Source organism: Amborella trichopoda, chromosome 9 (assembly GCF_054954075.1).
Source record: "Amborella trichopoda isolate Santa Cruz 75 chromosome 9, AtrichopodaSantaCruz75HAP2 v2.0, whole genome shotgun sequence".
Taxonomy (NCBI): Eukaryota; Viridiplantae; Streptophyta; class Magnoliopsida; order Amborellales; family Amborellaceae; genus Amborella; species Amborella trichopoda.
The window spans coordinates 10,022,759-10,044,002 of record NC_142344.1 but is presented as its reverse complement, the minus strand read 5'-3'; the positions used below and the strand labels follow the sequence as shown (position 1 = coordinate 10,044,002).

The 21,244-nt window shown below is 36.7% G+C and overlaps 1 protein-coding gene across 4 annotated transcripts; it reads left to right on the top strand.

Annotated features, from left to right (window-relative positions):
• Positions 1–7,429: 7,429 nt before the first annotated feature.
• GAUT1 (galacturonosyltransferase 1) lies at positions 7,430–19,927 on the top strand. 4 transcript variants are annotated; one of them, XM_011630636.3, is made up of 10 exons: positions 7,430–8,000; positions 15,009–15,043; positions 15,160–15,219; positions 15,706–15,822; positions 15,993–16,107; positions 16,210–16,253; positions 16,620–16,954; positions 17,245–17,602; positions 18,668–19,255; positions 19,521–19,927. In XM_011630636.3, exons 1-10 carry the CDS (start codon positions 7,877–7,879, stop codon positions 19,794–19,796), a joined length of 2,052 nt encoding a protein of 683 aa, XP_011628938.1. In that variant the 5' UTR covers positions 7,430–7,876; the 3' UTR covers positions 19,797–19,927. The 4 variants fall into 4 exon arrangements, with proteins under 4 accessions (XP_011628938.1, XP_020517269.1, XP_020517268.1 ...); XM_020661610.2 differs by having other exon boundaries at positions 15,990–16,107; XM_020661609.2 differs by having other exon boundaries at positions 15,157–15,219.
• Positions 19,928–21,244: the final 1,317 nt, after the last annotated feature.

The window sequence follows — 21,244 nt, the reverse complement described above, 5'->3', positions numbered from 1 at the left end:
GAGTTTGAATACTAATTGCGAAAACGAGCAGTTGCATCTTTAGGTGTATAGCATGACTAGTAAATATAGTGGTTGTTATGCTTAGATTGCTTGATCAAACAAGGACAGAAAGCAGCAACAGATCAATAAACCTTAAGAACATATGGATTCAGGAACATTAATTGCAGACAATCCCAAAGAGAAAAACATATCAGAGAGTCGAAAACGATTCGGTAGAGAGACATATCCAAGAGTTGAAACACAACTCAACAGAGAAACATATCAGAAAGTTGAAACACGACTCGGCAGAGAGACGTATCAGAGAGCCGAAACACGACTCGGCAGAGAAGGCAGATCAGAGAGTTGAAATACGACTCGGCAGAGAGACGTATCAGAGAGCCGAAACACGACTCGGCAGAGAAGGCAGATCAGAGAGTCGAAACACAACTTAATAGAAGTTGCACTGACTGGATGAGCAACTGACTCGTCTTGTAAATCGGTGACAATGCTTCAGGGACGAGGAATAGACACAATTAAGATGAATCTGGCTTTGATACAATGTGAAGAGTCTTAGGTTTATCTGAAGAGATTAATTGTCCATTAATTATATGAATATACAGACTTGTCTTTTATAGACAGATTACAAATGACAATAATAAAAATAAATCATATACACCTAAACTATACCCAGACTTACCATAAAATGTAGGATGCTGCACCTATCATTCCCAAATATACTTATTACAATATACCCCTTCTATATTAACCTCATAGACAATATATACTTTCCTTTCACATCTCTGGTTCTGTTTCTATGTACCACCACCTCATTATCGCCATCATCATCACCATTGCTCCTGCCACCACCATTGCTACTCCACCACCTGCTCTAACCACCATTATCGTCTAACCGCCGCCACTCTACCACCACCACATTGTCTGCTCCTCCACCACCACCACAGGGCCTCCATTATACAACTACCATTACCACCACCATATCCATGCCACCAGTACAATTGCCTAACAACCACCAGTACTGCCGTTCCACCACCACCTATACTCAGCTTTCACCTCCAGCACTGCTCTTGCACTGCTATTAAACCACCAATAGGACTGTCACTATCATTAAAAAAGAAAAACAAGGTAAGTGAAAGTGGTAAGTCAAGGATTTGGGCCCTACCCTTTTGGTGAGAATGGAGTAAGAGATCTCACCATGGGACTATCACTGTCATCCCCACCATCAAATCGCATAATAAGTTAATGACAAATCACCATTCAAATAAGAGTAATTAAACACCCAAAATAACAAGTGATAATTGATCAAATTACCATTTGACTAACTATTGTTTAAAAAAGAAAAAAGAAACACCATTTGATGAAATCTAAGATCAACGTGTGCCCTCAAGAGAGCTTAGCATCTCAAGCGAAAAGGTACGGAACATGAGAAAATAAAAATGAAGAGTGCAGTTTGGTGACTGCCAATAGAAGAAAAGAGAAGGGTAGGGTTTGTGCAAGGTGACAGTGTTCAGTGCACCTCGAAATCTTGCTAAAAGATGTAGTTTTGGTGCTTGAAACCCTTATGGTGGCCTAAAAATCTATTTTCACATCAAAGCTCCGAAAATGGTATAGATAAAGCAGATCCTTAAATACATGAATTTTTAAATATATGGTCTAGATATTATGTTGTAAGATGCACTAATCTTAAGACTTGAAATCCTTTTCTTTTCATATATATATATATATATATATATATATATATATATATATATATATATATATATATATATATATATTGAGGTTGAGATGATCAATTTTAAGGTTTTTTTATGTCAGAATGGTCTTTTTCGATGGATTTTTGAGGTGCACCTTACTGATATTGTAGAAGGTTGACACCTTATGTAAATTTTGTTCAAACGAGAATAAATGCTAAGGAGCTAAAAGATGCTGAAATAATCATGTAAGATCCATCCCACTAAACCCATGTTTTCATTGTTTTGATTAATCACACAATGTTTCAATTCTTAGTAGGAATGTGGATGAAACTTGATAAATAATTTTTGTTTACATTTAAAAAAAAAAAAAAGTGGATGAAATTATAATATAATATTATCTTGAATTCTAAGATCCAAACAAAGCTCCATTTGGGATAGGCATTAGTGATGGGGTGAAAGGGGTTAATGGCAGTGATTACGAACGATTGAGAAAAAAGGTGCCTCATTTATTTTTGGACAGGAGATGTAAAATGTTGTTTGTTCATGGATGTGAGAAGTATGAACACACAAAATTTGAGCTCAATTAGATTTATAAAAAAAAATAAAATTGAAATACAAGATGTGCTATAAAAAACTAAGACGAATAAAATATAAATATTATGGATGTTTTTAAGTATCAAAAAATATAAGAGATATTTGCATAAAATGTTCCTTAATCTTATTATCTTTTCCATTTTGGAAATTTATCAAAATACTCACCGGAGATTAACATTTAGCATTATATTATTCCGACTCATGATCGTGCGTGTTTTGATGGGTATTTCAAAATTAAATAAAAAAAATATTGATAGAATGCGAAATACTTCATCCCATATGGATATCCAGATAAATTTCCTTTTCCATCTTAAACCCCATCTGTTGCCTGATGTTGTTTTATATTAGCGGCGGTAACCATCGTTACGAATTTACGATAGTGAAATTCCTCTAGCTTTTCCTGAATGCACTCCCAGTGACGAGGAGATACATGGTGCTCTTTATATTGAAGAAAAGCCGTGATAAGGGTATGAAAAATTGCTTGTAAGGTGTGAATTCTAGACATTCTTTTTTAAAATTTATGATACCAAACTATTAAACCCACAATTATATTTTTCTTTGCAATCACCTTCAAAATAAAAAAAAAGTTATTTTTTTACTAAAATACGCCCATTTGAACCTATATTTTCAAAACATGAGCTCACATGAGTAAGTCCGGCACAAAAACGTTTCGGATCGGCTTGTGTCGTCGGCTCGATGCAAAAATGTGTTGGACCAACATAAGACAAAAATGTGTTGGACCAACATAAGAAGAAGAAAAAGACCGGCTCGGCTCAATGCAAAAATGTGTTGGACCAACATAAGAAGAAGACTATCTGTTCTCTCTGATTACAAAGATATCTGTCGTTTTTTTTTTATCCTAAAACCCATCGCAACAATATATATCGGTGTACAGAAGAAGAAGACTATCTGTTCTCTCTGATTACAAAGATATCTGTCGTTTTTTTTTTTATCCTAAAAAAACCCATCGCAACAATATATATTGGTGTACAGATATATATCGAATCCTATATATATCAAATCTCATGTACGGATATCCGAAATTTTCCTCTGGGCCTCAAGTCCTTCGGGCTTTTAACGGTCTTCCGAAGTCGTCATTTTGACTCCACCTTGATAGATCTATTTCCTCAAAATACAAGACATCAATCTTCAATAATATAAATCTATTTCTTCAAATACAATACATCAATCTTCAACAATATAAGGCATCCATGTTTAAGAGAGATACAAATAGGTGTTTCATTTAAAAACAATCGAAATAATGGTCCAAATGTTTTCTTACTAAAATTATTAGTTTTAGTATTTAAAATTTATTTATTTTTTATATTCATGATCTTTATGTTAGAGATTACATGCTTTTAAAAATTAACTCTTAAAATCCATCTCAAAAATATATTTATTAAGAGGTCTGCATTTTCACATATGCAGGTTTGGCCGTATAGAAACTGGGTCCCTTTTAAACATTTCAAATCAACGCTTTTAAGTTTCTCAATTATCCACAGTGCGTGATTTTACAAACCCAACTACTCATCAGCACAAAAAGGACATGACATCAGTTTAGAGGGAGAGACGTAGTTGAGACTCGAGAGGGAGCATGAATAGACTTTCTACTTATGCTAAGACCATTTAACTATTTATTTTTGGTATAAGAGTTTATAATTATTGTCAATGAATGTGAAATCGGGTGGTTGTATATATGTTATTGATTAGACAAAATTTAAAATTAAGTGTTTAAATATCATGACACATTCTATTTGTTATATATTTCACATCTAATTGATGAAAAGAATTAAAAAAAACTATTTTACCAAAAATGAATGCTCATGTTGTGTGCAATCACAAAGAAAAATATGGAATAAGGCTATTTAAATTTGATGCAATTATAAGGAAGTCGCTATTGAGCTTTATATGTGAAAGGGAAATTCATTAGAATACACAAAAAAAATATCTGTTCCAAAATTTAACCATTTGGGGTTATTCCAACTCAATACCGTATCTTATGTTATAGGTATTTTGCATCAAAATATGTGTGAGTGTTAAGTTGTTAAACTCTCATGTGTAATTTGATAAATTTTCCTATGTGAAATTGACGGGTTGTGATAATATTACTAACCAAATTCAATTTGGGATTATATACCATGGACCATTTTACTTTCGATTCGATTCGACCATTTGATGTGAAATCTAACAGCCTGGGTTAGTCATAAAGTTCAAAAAAATTTATTTTGAGCTTTAAGCCTGTTAATAGAGCAACTGCAGCCACCCAATTTTACATCCAAGGGTTAAGATCAATTGCAACCTCTTTGTACCAATTATAAATGGTCTTATTGTCTACTTTTTTAATTCAAAGTTAAAAAAAAATTTGATTTATTTTTCCTTTTGACATGGGGAAGGAGCTTCCAATCAAAACCACAATTAGTGCATTCCATGTGGCTCGTATAATGCACACCATACTGCAACTTGTATGAATAAAATATGGCAAAAGTTTATATAAGGTTACAAGCTTATAACGAAGAACTACGGATGCACCTCAAAAATCTATTGGAAAAAGGTTGTTTTAATGTTGAAAAACCATGTGATTGATCATCTCGACATCGAGATATATGACTACGAAAATTAAAAAGATTTTGAGTCCCATAAATAGTGCATCTTACAACATATTATCTACACCATCCATTTTCAAGATTTTCATATGTTTATAGATTGACTTGATTTTAGCTATTTTTGAAACTTAAAATTTTATAATTGGACATAAAAATAGATTTTGAGATAATCTCAATAACATTTTGCATCAAAATTATATATTATGATAAAATTTGAAAGTGCACCGTAGTGGGATGGTTTACGGTTGCAACCGTATGGGAACCACACCCGTCAAATATTATAGATATATTTGATAATAAACAATCCATCCCTGGTAAATACACAGTGGAGAACTGGAGATGAATGTAGTTGTTAAATTGAGAACGTCTTCTAATGCAGAAGAGCAGCTCCTCCACACCGTGCGTTGACAGTGATTGATGAATGTTACATTGCTCCTCTATGTACCATTTGTGCATGGTACTTCTCCTTTATAATTCGGTGAATGTCCCTTGTGAGAGTATAATGTTTTATATAAATGTAATAGGGGTGCTAACGCTAGATACGATCTCGACCCCACTTAAAAATTAAAATATATATGTATTTAACTATATTTGAATATATTTCATATATTGGGACCTGAAAAACATTACCGGATCTGAATTTGGATTGTAATGGTATTTAGGTCCAAGATTTGGATCCGGACCTGATCCGTCAAGTTCAATTTTTTGATCCATACCCAAACCCGGATCGGGTTTATCCCTTAGGTTCCTTGTCGGGTCCGGGTCCGGGTCCATTGCCACCGCAAAATGTCACGTGTTGTTCTTCAATGATTAATCTATAAAATAGAAGGAAAAGTTATCAAAATATTTATTGATATTGAACATTATGGACGTGAAAAAAAATAGAGGATTCCATGCTTAAAATTAGTATATATTGTAACACATTATCTAGATCATCCAATTTCAAGTGTTCATTGATCTCATATGTCCTAAATTTTAAGTTATAAATCTTATAACTAGTGATAAAAATATAGTTTTTAGAGCTATTGCAATTACAACCCATACACGAAGTATTTTCTAGGGAAAATATATCCTTATACCCCATTTTTAACTTCCATATATGATGAGACCCAAGAATTGAAAATATTATTTGTAAGTAAAATATCTCCATCTTTTCTATTTTACAACCCCCTCGACCCATTTGACCATAAATTTTTTATTGAAACAAACATTAAAATATCACCTTATTCAAATTTCATCTCTCTAAAACTCCATCTCTCTCATTGCTTCTCGATGAGTTTACCAGCAAAGGGGTTTAGCTTGAGCTCGAACACGAGCATACATTTTTATGTGTGAGAGAGATGGAGTTTTAGAGAGAGAGAGATGGAGTTTGGGTTTTAGAGAGAGATGGAATTTTAGAGAGAGAGATGGAGTTTTAGAGAGAGAGAGATGGAGTTTGGGTTTTAGAGAGAGATTGAGTTTTAGAGATAGAGAAGGAGTTTGAGTTTTAAGGAGAGAGATTGAGTTTTGAGATAGAGAGACGACGATGTGAGAAAAAGAGATGGAATTTGGGTTTTAGAGAGATGAAATTTTGAGAGAGAGAAACGATCATATGAGAGAGAAATAGAATTTTAGAGAGAGAGAGATAGAGCCATTTCATAAGTTGTTGAGATTAATAATATGTGATCAAAAAAGTTTAGGGGGTTGGAAGATAAAAAAGATAGAACCATTTTGTTTATAAATAATATTTTTAATTTTTGGATATAATAAAATATAAAAAGTTAAAAATAAAAGATAATAGGATATTTTTCCTATTTTCTAAACGAGGTGAAGCTTTACTTTTTATCGTTAAGCTTGAGTCACATGAAATCGCATCCTTTAATAGTTTACTTATCTACAGCTATTCCAAGTGACCATGTGCAGTTTGATGGGCATTTTGAAATTAAATAAAAATAAATAGGCAGAATCATAAATAGTTAATCGTTTGTTACAATTTAGATAAAGAGATAGGGTGTAGTTTGCCTAAGGTTGCAATCTTACATAATCAATTTAAGGTGCACCCTCAAACTTTGTCATGAAATACAATTTTGGTATCGAACATTTTAGGATAGTGTGAAAATCTATTATTACTGTTAATTATAAATTTAAAATTGTATAAGTACATAAAAATACTGAAAATGAATAGTATGGATAATACGGTGCAAGATGTGCTATTTTTAATATTTAAAATCTCTTTTTGTTTTTTTTTTCTCAACATCTACACGTCTTGATGTCAACTCAATGAATTAGATATTTTTTTAACATGAAAACAACATTTTTCAAAGGATTTAAGAGGGGCATCTTAATTCTACATTTTGGAAGTGTCAACCTCGTATAATAAATCTATACAAATTTTTTTATAAAAAAAAACGGGTTAAGAATAGTTCCGTAATTTAAATTACAAAGGGTAATTTCGTAAATTTTAAGAGTATGGAGGAGAGAGAGAGAGAGAGAGAGAGTGAGGAAAACGAGGGGGTGATTGCGATGTGTTGATGTACTGGTGCGAGTAGAGCAGGCATTTTCAGAGGAGCCCGAGGAGAAGGGAGATGAAAACGAAGAGAGTAAGTAGCCTTGCACCAGCAGTACGGGATAGAGGAGAAAGCCTGGTTTGAAACACTCTCTCTCTCTAGAATCGAGTTGCAATGCGTTTTTCTCTCTCTAACACGCTATGAAGATTCTAGGGTAAAACCTACAAAGGCATGAATCTCAATCCACGATTGCTCCACTCTTCGCCTGCATACTTATTCAGGTTTAGGGGAACGAGATCTCCAAATACGAGTCTCTAAACCCCCAGAGAGAGAGGGAGGGAGAAGCTTCATAAGGGTATCAGAAGGGGTCATGGCCGCTAAAAAGAGCGGCCTCTGTGTCTAGATCTGCAATGCCAGTACAAGAGCTGTCTCCTGCAATACCTTCACTGTGATTTAGGGTTTCAAAGGAGCTTTTCTCGGGTTCTGTGTCTTGCTCTAAAAAATGCCATTAAAGAAGACCAAACCAGGGGGAACTGTGCGCTTCCCCCTCACTGCGATTCTCTTTGTATCTGTGCTCGCGCCGCTTGTTTTCCTGGCGTCTCGAGGAATGCACTCTGCAACTGTTGGTGAGTGAATACTTTCTTCTCTTATCCAATGGTTATGTTTTTTCCTTCTCTTAATCAATGTGATTTCAGTGTAATTTGTAGCATGTAGTTACCTGGATTTTGAACTTTTTTCGTTATCCCTATTTTTTGTTTGTATTATGCATGAAGGTTCCCATTACTGAACTAAATTAGGGTTCAATGCCCATCACCTTTTTAGAAACCTCTTTCCAAGTTTTAATATATTGTAAGAATGCATAGGTCGTTACTATTAAGAGATCGGAGTATGCAAATGGATCTCAAATCTTGCTTTCCTCGACCTATTATTTATTTTTTCCGTTTATTTTTTTAACATGGTCAAATAGTCCTAGTATTTTACAGTTTCTGCATTTGTATGCTTAGTTTCAAGGCAAAATGGTTAATGAAATTTGATACACTCATCAGAAAACAAGTTAGTTAAAAATTGTTATTAGTTGGAATTTTAGTTTCAGACTTAAATATCTCTCCTTAAGATCCTAGGATCTGAAATGTATCCTGTTGGGAGGTTTTCACATGCTTTTATACTACCCATTAATTGAAATAAATTTTTTTTTTTTTTTTTGGGAACTTGGGTGAAAGCTAAGATACTTGTTAGTGGATGACTTAAACAGGTCAGATATTTAACCATAGATATCTCCAGTAAAAGTTTACCCCCTTATTGGAATTGCTTGTGCATCTTTGGCTTATGATTGTGTAACTTCCATGTGATTGTCTTTATGAGTATGTAGGTTTGGATGCGCATGGAGTTAATGGTTGATTGCCTCAGGAGTGTCGTGACGAAAAAAATGGACTGTTAAAATTATAAACTATAGATTTGGGAATCGTTACAAAGTGATTCCTTACCATCAAACGGTAAAAAAAGAAGAAACCTGTGTGAACCAAAACTTGATGTATAAATAGGAAAACATAAATACAGGCGCCCTCTTTTCCTTCCTCCGTCCTTTGAATCGTTTCCATTCCATCATGAAACTTGATACCTGCTCTTTCCAAATTCTTATTAATGTAAATACTTTTAAAACTTGAGACCTATTCTGTCCCATATTACATGCGGAACAGTTTCATATGAGTATGTCCTGTTTATGTCTTGTACATATATTCGTGCATGTATGTATGCGAAATGTCATTAGATCCGGTTGCATTTTGAATAATAGTTTACTTTTGGCTTAGCTGTGGCCTATTTTTGTCTTGGATTCCAGAGAACTGGTTAAAATATTGACTTGATCTAACTGTGGCTGTCCTATGTTTCCTTTTTCCTTTTTCCTTTTTTCCCAACCAAAATAGTTAGCAAAACTCTCAGAGTTTGGTGATATATGGATGTTGGTCATCGGCCAGACTCCAGTTTTCTCTTGTGTACCACATGGCTTAGCTTTGCTGTTATCATGGAAATAATGGAGGCATTTACACCAAAAAATTTAAAGAGATGGGGATATCACAGGATTTATGGGGAGAACATTACCAATGGAACCCCATCTTTTCCTAAACTATGGGCCAAATGGGAGGGAGCAAGTAAAACTGACTATCATGTAACCTGTTAACAGATAGCTGTGATGGATTGGACACACTTACATATAATACATGTACATCTATATTTACATTTATATTTGTCTTTGTGTTTTGGGTTTTTGATGCTTCGTAAAGCATTTGTTTTATGGATGCAGTACTTTAGAGTGCATTACATATAGGGTGAGAGATGAGTGTAAGTTTCAACATGCTTAATGTATGTTGGCGGAGTAGAGTCTTCACAAACTTGGTTTTTGAGTCTGTCCAATCTATCTTCTACGTGGAGATGCTAGTAGTTTACCGTATGGAGTGAAGGGAGGAGTAAACTGACTTGTTGCTGTGCTTTGGAAGAGATTTAGGGGACAAAAATAGAGCATTGGGGTGTTGATTGGATTTTTTTACTGGAGGAAGTTATCCGGCGCAGAGGGCTCGGCAGGAGATTGTGGAAGTGGGACAATTTTAGCTGATCCATGATCAGATCGTCATTAACCTTGAGTATCCTTCAGAGGAAGTGTTTATGGCTTCCCAAGTTGATTTGGGGGTATCCTAATCTGACTTAGGTTACACTTTTGGTATGTTAGCCTACTAGATGAGATCTTTCATCTAGAAATCCTCAGTATTTGGGATGCAAAGTCCAAACACATGTTTATGACAGAGTAAAATATAGGAGACGATCTATATGTTGTTTTGGATTACTATACACAAATTTGGAACTTCTTTTTCGAAAAGTTTGAGATGTGGAGGATGATGCCAATGCTTGTAGGACATAGGATATCTAAGGGCTACAGACCTAGTGCACCGTCTTTTCTCTGGAAGATGCATTTTCTAACAATCTCTTGGGTAAAGGGAGGGAGGGAGGGAGGGAGAAAGGGAAAAAAAAAATGGGGGGGGTGGGGGTGAGGAGGGAGTCTTCCCCACAGTTTCTCAGATCCCATCTAGACTTTCCACTTCTGCTGTATCTGCTTCTTTCCTGGCAGCATGACTCGGGCTTCACATGGCTTCACCTTGCACTCCAATACAATAAGTGCATAAATTTTGTTTATGCATGTGACCTGCATAGGAGTGTGGGTGGCTGGCTGTGATGGACGGTGGAGCTTGTTGGGCTACGCTAGGTGTTACTGATAGAGTTGAAAGAAAATCTTAAGGTGTCTGCGAACTTCACCTAGACATTGTCGTGTTGTAGTTCTTGGGCATGGGTTTGCAATGTTGTTGGTATACAACAGTGCATTGGTTGATAGGCACTGGAGAGATCCCTCTCCTATCCCCTTGAGTTGCTATTGGAATGATTTGATTGACAAATTATTCATGTTTTTCCACTTCCATTCTCTCATTTGACATTATCTATAATAAGCCCTTTCTGAAAACACCTTAAAACTACTAGTAAAATATTAGTCACCTCAATAAAGAACTCAACTCTTCAATTTAAGCAAAGCTTTATTTCCTTAACTGCCCTTCAAAACCAAGGTCTGCATACTGCCATGCACTCTCCATCCTTTATGTACTCAATTCCATGGAGACAAGGGCTAGACTAGCTAGGGAAACGGATGTTAAAAGCCTTCTTCACCCCTAGTATCCATCAATGAAGAAATTCTATTTCCATCTATCTTGAACCTCACCCTCTCTGAACATGTTCTCCTAATGACCATGCCCTCGTCCAAGCCCTCAAAATTCCATCTTGCTTTGGGCCTTTGTCACCATATCCATTTTCTCTTTTCCATTTTTCTTGTTCACAACTTGAATGCAAGGGACCTTTGGCTTGACTCTAAAACCATTGTTGTTGGGAGCAAGAGTTGGATTGAGAGCGGGGGTTTGTTGCTTGAATATTGTTCCTCAGTAGGGAGTGTCATGGGGGCATCCATAAAATATATATTAAAAAACAAATAATTATTTAAAATAAGATAAACTTAAAAAATTTGTTTAAAAAATTTTGATGATCAAGCTCCCTTCCAAATTTGGTATATAGTGAAATTCCCTCCGTGCTTTAATATTCAAAATTTACCTTGTGATGCATTTTTAATTTCCACAATGGAGCCCACTAAAGGTGAAGGGGGACTCTTCCTTGACAATATTAATGGAAAGAGTTCTAGAGAAGACAGGGGACGCACTCCTAAGGGAATGAGAATACATTGAGAATGTCCTGAACTATGGAGATGCCTTCCCAGAGCACGAGGGCCAACTTAGATGGAAGATCCCAATAACTATACCCAAAATGCTAATGTCACTGCACGTTTCCCTTAAGCACTAGAGAGAGGAACATAATAAATGAGAATTTGGCAACAAATAGCCTTAATTAGTTCTCTCCAGTGGGAGAGAGAGAGGCTCTTCAATGGCCGCCAATTTTAAAACTTCAAAATTCTTCAGGGAGGAGTCTGAAATTCTATTTCCTGTATGTTTGCCAGTGATCATGGTGGCCAAATTTAGCAATGACTGGGCTTGGTGATGGGCCAGGCCTGGCCATACTGGCTGTGGCCCGATTTGGAGGCTTGGGGCACTTTCGCTAGCCTGCCCGTTGGCAGGGTTGGTGTTGTAGTTAGTCGTTACATATAGGTTTCTAGAATTAAGAAATTAGGGTAGGTTTGGTCTGTTTTGTTTTTAGAGATTTTTGGGTATTTGTCTTTTGTTGTTGTAGATACCTTAGGGGTCTTTTTGTCATGGCTGGTGTTTGGCAAGATAATGGCTAGGATTTAATAGTGCTTAGGTTTCTTGAGAGTCAGGTTAGCTTTTTTTTTTTTGGCCTTCTGCTTTGTAGAATACAGAGAAGTTGAATTGACTTATTTTGTTCTTGCGAAAAGATTGTTTTGGGTGGACTTCCTTGCAAGCCTAGAAAGAGGGCCAAATCTCTCCACCTTTATGGTGGATTCCCTTGCAGATCCAAATAGATGGTATTTTATCGCATCTTTCTTTATTTTTTGATTTTTCCTTTTTTTTGTCTCTCTTTTTCCTAGTCATTCAGGGCAGGCTGAGCTGGTTCTTTATATTGTTTCTGCTGGGGCCAGCTGGCCAGGCCTGATTTGCCCGTCCTGGAACCTGGGCAAGAAACACCTATCCTGGCCTGGGCTGGGCCTAAATTGCCATGCCGATTTACTGCTGAGCATTTATGCGTTTCATGCTATCATTCTAACAGATTTCTTGACTGTTTGGCACACAAATCCAAATCCAAAGTTGGCACTGTTTTTGAACTGATTCTTGAGCCACAAATTGCCCATAAATATCTCATTAGCCTCTTCAAGCCGTGAATTGTAACTAAAATTACACAGCCATAGTTTACCTAATAGATTTACATTATACATATAAGTGGAACCCATGATTGTTTGAAGCCTGGGTCTTGCTGCTTATTAAGTCCTGACAGTTTTGAGTACACTGAATGAGGCCTATCATATGAGTAACTTATGCAGTCTTTATAAAAAAAATTGATTTTTCTGTTACTACCAAATATTATGCACTGTATTGTATTCGAATGAGTCAAATTGGTCTGGAGAACTGCCTGTTTACCTTGCTTCTTGTGTGAATGCTTTTTATGAGGTTCCTGGTGTTTCTGGAGATGTTTCCTGTTGTTCACCGCATACTGCTTGTCGATCTATTTGTTTTATGAGCAACGTTTATCAATCAGTAAAGATTGCACATACAACTGTTTATAGATACACAGTGTCGTAACCTCCCTTTAACCAGCTTCTATCTAGTCATCTCTTAAAGCGTGTTTGTTTTGTGGAAGCTGCAGTTTCCACGAACTGTAGCACTCTCGCATTTGTCATGCAGGAGTGCAAGAGCAATTTGGATTTTGGAAGCTGTTGCTTCCAGCAGCCTTAAAAAAGATGTCAATGGACGTTTTTTGGAGGCCACCAATTCCAGCTGCCAAGGGGGCTCTGGCAGCCCCCTCTTCCACAAGAGGAACATACCCGAACTGGTTGTCTGTTTTCTCGTACACATCTCTAAGGACATATTTAAACATTAACAACCAACCAATCCCACAAATCCTTAACAACTACATTCCTCCAAAGTACGACTACCTCTTGTAGCTCCCTTCTCACTCTCACTATATTTGATGAATCAACTACTGATTTCTGGGATTGAGCACTGAGTAAGAATCAGTATTGTCAAATCCAAAGAGGCCGAGGCCTTCGGATTTTCGGCATAAACCGAAGCAAAGAGAAAGCTAGTGCTGCCGCTTCGGTCAGATTCGGGCTGCTTTGGTCAGATTTGGGTTTGCTTCAGATTTTCTTCGGCCGAAGCTTCCAGCTGTTTCGGTTAGAAAAGAAATACCTACATAAAAGCAATTTTTTTTTTAATATTTTTCCATTATTTTATATATTTTTTATATAAATATCTAATTTATTTATATCAAATTAGAAAAAAAAAGTCCAAAGTCTTCCCCCTAATCGGTTGAAGCACCGATGTGCTTCATTTTTCTCACCAAACTGAAAAAGAATTGGAAGTGAGTCTTACAACATTGGTATGAATGGTTAGTATTTTGACAATTGGAGCACCGCAGATATATGAATCCATCTACTGCTAATGCCCCCTGCCCCTACGAAAACAAAAAAGAATAAAGAAAAGAAATAAATTTTAGAAAATGTATACAATGAGACCATTTACTATTAATCAATGTTGTCAGATTCGCTTCGGAGTCTTATTCGGTTTGGTGATAAAAGTGAAGCAATTCGGTGCTTCAGCTGATTCGGGAGAAGACGTTGGATTTTTTTTTAAATTTAATATAAATAAATTAGATATTTATATATAAAATATATACAAATAATGGAAAATTTTAAAATAAAAAATAAAAAATAATAAAAAATACTTTTATATAGCTATTTCTTTGCTGGTCGAAGCAGACCCGATTCTGATCGAAGTAGCCTAACGCGGTAGCACCAGGCTTTGCTTCGCTTTGGTTTATGTTTAACATTCGAAGGCTTCAGCCTCTTTGGCCGAAGCGACATGAATTTGATAACATTGCTTTTAATACAAGGAGGTCACAATTATCATGGACCGTTAGATTTAAAATCAAGTGGTTGAGGGTGTGTCATTGTTTGGGCACAAAGTCCAAAATAAAATTTCTTGAATGTTTGACACTTTCGACTATTGGATTTCACATCCAATCGTTAAAAGTGATTGTGACCTCCTTGTACAAAAAATAAATAGTCTCATAGTACACAATCCTTAGATTTTATCATTTTCATGGTAAAGCTTTAGAGGTGGCTTTGTACAATTTTAGAGGTGGCTGAGACATTGATTCGTCGGCTTCTACTTTCTTGTATGGAATTAACGTGCAAATTCAGCCACCTTCCAGATATTTGAAGTTGCCATTCCACGTTCTATTATTATGGGAATTTGGATTTGTTCATTCTTGGCAATTTTACATATTATTTGATATTTGGTTTATTGGTTGGTTATCAATTTTTAATAACTTCATTTGTATATTCTGGGTAGCTTCAATGTGGCTTTCAATTTGGTTGCTACTTATTATCCATTGATTCTAATCACTTTCCCCTATTACAGGCCTGAAGGACATAAAAAATGGTTCTATGGGACAGGTAGCGTGTCTTTTGATTGATTTTATTCTTTTGAAATGATAGTGCTGATTGCATTTGGACAGTGGTGTTGCAATTGCTGCAAATGGAATGACTTGATCATGTCTGAATGCCAGCAGGTTTTAGACTGGAGAAAGCAGCAGGCCATCCAGCAGATGCAATCTCTGCTTTCAAATGAGGCAAGTGCACAAATGATCAAAGACGTAGGATCATAGACTTGAGCTATAATTAAAAGTAGGTCGAACTTGACGTGAGTTGTTGAACTTTCTGTCGAGTATAGGCTACTCAACCTGAGTAGGGGGTAGGCGATTTGAGAACCGGGGAGGTGGAAAGCTGGACTTTTGTGGGACTTTTTATTAATGTTTGTCTTTTTGGTTGGTGATTGTTGGTATTTATACATATGTCTCTAATGTATGAAAGTCATATTTTAAGAAATTTAAATGCAATGAGATATATTTTAAAATTATTAATTTTTCTTTTTTTTCCCAGTTTTGTATTTTTCCAAAAAAAAGTAACAGAAATTGTTCTTGCTTGCCTTACTTTCCATCGTGACTTATTTTTCACAGTCTGACTTTTGACTAACCCCCCCCTTTTTTTATATTTTATTTAAAAAAATAAAGAGGAGTCAACTTTGTCTTCCTGACATGTAAAATATTATGCTTCAGGTCTTGGATATCATCAAGAACAACACAGATGACTCAGGGCCACTTAGTCTTAATCTTGGTGGAAGAACTGATTTGTCTTCTTCCTGGATACTCGACCAACCTGGTGGATCAAGTGAGGTGAATGTTACCTGTTCCAAGTGTTTTTATGCCTTTTCAGTAGTGCTGAGCTCACTTTATATGCTTGAAATAATAAGAATGTGATCTCTCTCTCTCAATTTAAAGAAAAAGGAAAAAGAAATGGAACTGATGGTCTTGCCTTCTGTATTGATTATTATCACTTAAAGCAGAGCCAAACTATGTCGGATGGAAAAGAGGTGACAGCACCAGTAAAGGAAGAAAATGCTATTGGTACTCAACGTGTGAATTCAAAGGATGAAGGGCTTAAAGATGGGGGTGTTCCAGGTAAATTTTGTGGCCCCATGTGTTTTCACTTTTCAAGTTATATCTTGTATGCATACTTTGAGTGCCCACCGAGTGGATTCTAAGATGAAGTGCATGTTGCAGAACACCCTCAAATTCCTGATACACCAACAAAACTTATTCGAAGGGTATATATTCTCCTCAACATTAGATACAACATTTTGATTGCTTAGATGCTTTTATTTCTTGTATTTATATAGAACAAGAAATTGTTACTCTTTTATATCTGAATAAGTAGCACAGAAAAAGAAAATATTATAATCCAAATGACTTCTTAGAGACCATAAGCCTTAGAGTCATCATTGTCTCGTGAAATGATGGGCAGTGATGGAAAGTGGAACCATACTGTCTCCATCGGTGGATGGTGATGAGCCTAAGGATTCTCCACAGTCCTCAGTTTGTTGAGTATTGTGTGTCAAATGGCAAAAATGTGTTTAGTATTGTGCTGGATTTCATATTTCTGATTACCTATAGTTTGTAACTTTTGCTTGTAGCAATTGAGACAAAAGAGACGGGAAAAAAGGGCAATAGAATTGGTCCATCAAGATAATGAAGCAGCTGTCAAACTTGAAAATGCTGCCATTGAACGTTCAAAAGCGGTAGACTCTGCAGTCTTGGGAAAATACAGCATCTGGAGGCGTGAAAATGAGAATGAGAACACTGATTCAACTGTGAGATTGATGAGGGACCAGATGATCATGGCAAGGGTGTATATAAGCATTGCAAAGGAAAAGAACAGGCCTGATCTGTACCACGATTTAGCGGCTCGACTTAAAGAAAGCCAGCGGGCACTGGGAGAGGCTAATGTAGATTCTGATCTGCATCATAGGTGAGGGTGCTTTGCCCCTTCATTTCTCAGAAAAATTGTTCTGCGATGCTTGTTCGTGGAGGTAGTTACTTAGAGATATCTAATGTTCAATTGAAAATTGAAAATTTAAAGGAATTTGAACAAATAAACTCTTTCTCTCTCACTCATTTTCAGCTTGTAAGCTATTTTTTCTGTAACTCCTTATAGTTCTTGTTTTGGTAAATTGGTGGTTTCTTCTTGTAAACATGTATATTTCTTTAGGAAAAAATATTGGTGGTTCCCATCATTTATGCCGTTTTTCCATTCTTCAGTGCTCCTGAGAGAATTAAGGCCATGGGTCAATCTCTAGCAAAAGCAAGAGAAGGGGTGTATGATTGCTTGCTGGTGACCCGGAAGCTCAGGGCAATGCTTCAGTCCGCAGACGAGCAGGTTAGGAGCTTGAAGAAGCAAAGCACATTCTTGAGCCAACTGGCTGCCAAGACAGTTCCTAATGGAATTCATTGCCTGTCCATGCGCTTAACTATTGGCTATTACCTCCTCCCACCTGAGGAAAGGAAATTCCCAAGAAGTGAGAATTTGGAAGACCCAAAGCTTTACCATTATGCACTCTTCTCTGACAATGTTTTGGCTGCATCTGTTGTTGTCAACTCTACAATCATGAATGCCAAGGTCAGGCTAAGGCTTTACTCCTCTGTTATCCTCCCATCTATCCCATTTACATAACTTGTCAAAGAAAATATCATTTATAGTTGATGGAATACTAACTTCTTAAAGTGCCCAGATTTGGACACGGATCAAGGGGGTAGGGATACAACTCAACATTAATGAAATCCAAGTGTTCCATTCGAAAAGCCTATATGTTGTATTCATAATATATGTCCCATTTGGAAAACCTATATGTTGTATTCATAATATATGACAAATTAATTATAGTGATATTGTATAATTTAGAGTTTCCGTGTAGCTTGTAAAGTGCATAAAGTTATGGTAGATATATTGTATATTAATGTTATATTCATGTTGATACTGGATGTGTCATATCATATATTTTATTAGGTTACACAGATAAATCAATTCAAAATTTTATTATATTCATATTATATTTCTGAAGTGATTTTATACTCCTGTGGGAGCAACATAAGCAAAATGTACATTTGCTTCCTCGGGCAAAACCCTAGCTAATAGTGTTTCAAGGTCTGCAAATTTTGGGGTTGGACAAGCTTAACCCAGTTACCAACCTAAAAAAAATGGAAACCCTTCAATATGTGCCTTGGAAGCACATGAAACAAAATCATGCCCTAGGATTGCATACACGTCCAATTTTTGGACCGAACAGTCTAGCTGTTTAGGTACTCAAAAGTACCGCTGGAGCACTGTATACGGTGGGGGATGGCAAAGGGGTGGAGTACTCATCCAGTGATTCAGAAATGGATCCCAAAATTTCAGATCATGAAATCTTTCTAAGTAGGTCATTGCCCAGGGGAGCAGGTATACAATATGCTCCCTCTGGAGCACTGTATACGTGCTCTTTGTAAGTCACGTTGGTATCATTTTATATTTATGTCTCTAGTAGTATCTAGCATCATGTGTTTTTTTTTGAGTGTTAGTATCTAGCATCATATTAACATCGTAACTAAGTTTATAAAGGCATCCATTTTTTTTTCAAAAGATACTGTATAAAAGGTAAACGAAGAAAATATTTCTTTTCAGCTGAGTTGGTTTTGGGTATTGCAGGAACCAGAGAAACACGTCTTTCATTTGGTGACCGACAAGCTCAACTTTGGAGCCATGAATATGTGGTTCTTGCTGAACCCACCTGGCAAAGGCACTATCCATGTTGAAAATGTTGACGAATTCAAGTGGCTCAATTCCTCTTACTGCCCTGTGCTACGCCAACTCGAATCTGCAGCCATGAAAGAGTATTATTTCAAGGCTGATCATCCTACTACTATTTCGGCTGGCTCTTCCAATCTTAAGTATAGAAACCCTAAATATCTATCTATGCTGAACCATTTGAGGTTCTATCTCCCTCAAGTTTATCCTAAGTTGGATAAGATCCTCTTCTTAGACGATGACATTGTGGTACAAAAGGATCTCACAGGATTATGGTTAGTGGATCTCCATGGCAAGGTAAACGGTGCTGTTGAGACATGTGGTGAGAGCTTCCATCGATTCGATAAGTATCTCAATTTCTCGAACCCACGCATATCGAGGAACTTTGATCCTTATGCATGTGGGTGGGCATATGGAATGAATGTCTTTGACCTTATAGCATGGAAGAAGAAGGATATAACTGGGATATATCACAAGTGGCAGAATATGGTGATATATGGCTCTTTTTGTCTGTTATCATTTATTTTGGTTCTCATACGTCTGCTTCTTATTATGAACCCCTCTCTCTCTCTCTCACACACACACACACATACACATCTGGTGATGTGACTGTTTTTTATTCTCATGCTATTGAGTGTCCTACCACCAAATGTCATATTATTGCGACGTTTTAGCTCTCTCTCTCTCTCTCTCTCTCTCTCTCTCTCTTTAACTATTTATTTTAGTTCTCACATTGCTGCCTGCCTTACAACAGAATGAGGATAGAACATTATGGAAGCTGGGGACGCTGCCTCCTGGGCTTATTACGTTTTATGGCTTAACACATCCATTGAACAAATCTTGGCATGTTCTTGGCCTCGGTTATAACCCAAGTGTGGACAAATCGGAGATAGAGAATGCTGCTGTGATCCATTTCAATGGGAACATGAAGCCGTGGTTGGAGCTGGCGATGACAAAGTATAAGCCTTATTGGACCAAGTATATTAAGTATGACCACCCGTACATTACTCGCTGCAATTTGAGTGAATAGGTTAGGTGGTCTCTTGTGGGGTTGATGTGCTTCAATTTTGTAAAGAGAAAGATTGGGTCCCTTTTAACCTTCCCCAATACTGTTATATTGTTTTGATTTACTTGGTAATTCATTTCTATTCATTTTCCCCATTGAATTTGTGCCAAAAAAGTGTTGGCATTTCAATCGTCGTTGTCTTTTTTTTTTGTTCTTGCAAAATATTGAATGCAATGTACAGGATGATTTTGTCCCATACATAGGCCTTTTGATGGGGAAATAACACGACATGCATCACATGTATGCTCGCGGTACGCAGGTTGGGGAATCCTGATGTAAAGAAGTCCATTTTCACAAGTAGGGTTTTGATTCCTATTATAATGGATTGATAGGTATGAAATATCACAAGTTATATGTCAAGGTCAGTGTGGTAATTTGTCCATGGTCAACAATAACATCAGATGGTCGATACCCAATTTTCCTGTACTCAATATGATGGACTTGAATGGGGAAGCAATTCAATTAGCCACTAAGCTGTTGGCGGCGAGCGGCTGATGTCCCCCGTGTTATACTGCGTTATGGTAACTGCTATTGGCAAGAACTCCCCCTTGTCTGCATGTGCTTAAAGATCTGAAAAAAGAGGACATAAGAGTCCGGAGGGCAGCAAAGGACAGTCGAGAAGAACCATTTCTTTTGCGCAACCCTGTTGATGTCTACTAAAGTAGGTGGACAATTCATCCCTGCTGTCTGTTATTGGCAGAGTATGGTGGAGTTATAATAAAAACATTATTTAGTATGATGCAAGTAGCACAGCATACCATCCTTAAAAATTTGGCTCATGCAAGTGCTATGGGCCAAGTCGATCAGGTTTGTTGAGTTTGGCCATGGCAAATATCTACCACAGGGGTAGAGTTAATACAATGATGAACGTAGAATTTGACATTGTGGAGGCTTCTATTTTGGATTAAAACCGAGCTTCAGTTTAGGAAACAAGAGATCATGTTGAAGTAGTGGAGTTTTGTTCTATTAAGAGGAAACAAGAGATCATGTTGAACTAGTGGAGTTTTGTTCTATTAAGTGGAAACAAGAGATCATGTTGAACTAGTGGAGTTTTGTTCTAAAAGAGGTGTTTTATGAGTACGTTGAGAGTTAAGGTCCAATAGTAGTTATAGTAATACTGTTCTGTGATCTTCTGCCCGACGGAGAAAGTATATTGCTCCTGTGGGACAACAGTATATGCGCTCAATATAAAAAACAAAAAGTTGTCTATGGGGCTATTTTTGTCTGGAACTTTTGACCCTACTTTGTTGGGTTCAAAAGGGTCGGAGCCGGACGTAGGGGTGGAAATAGGTCAGTTCAGGTCCGGGTTGACTTGGCACAGACTCAACTCGGGTCTAGGGTTTTGGATCTAAACCTGACCCATTGGGTCCAAAATTTGAACCCAAACTTGAATTGGTTCAAGTTTGAGTCTA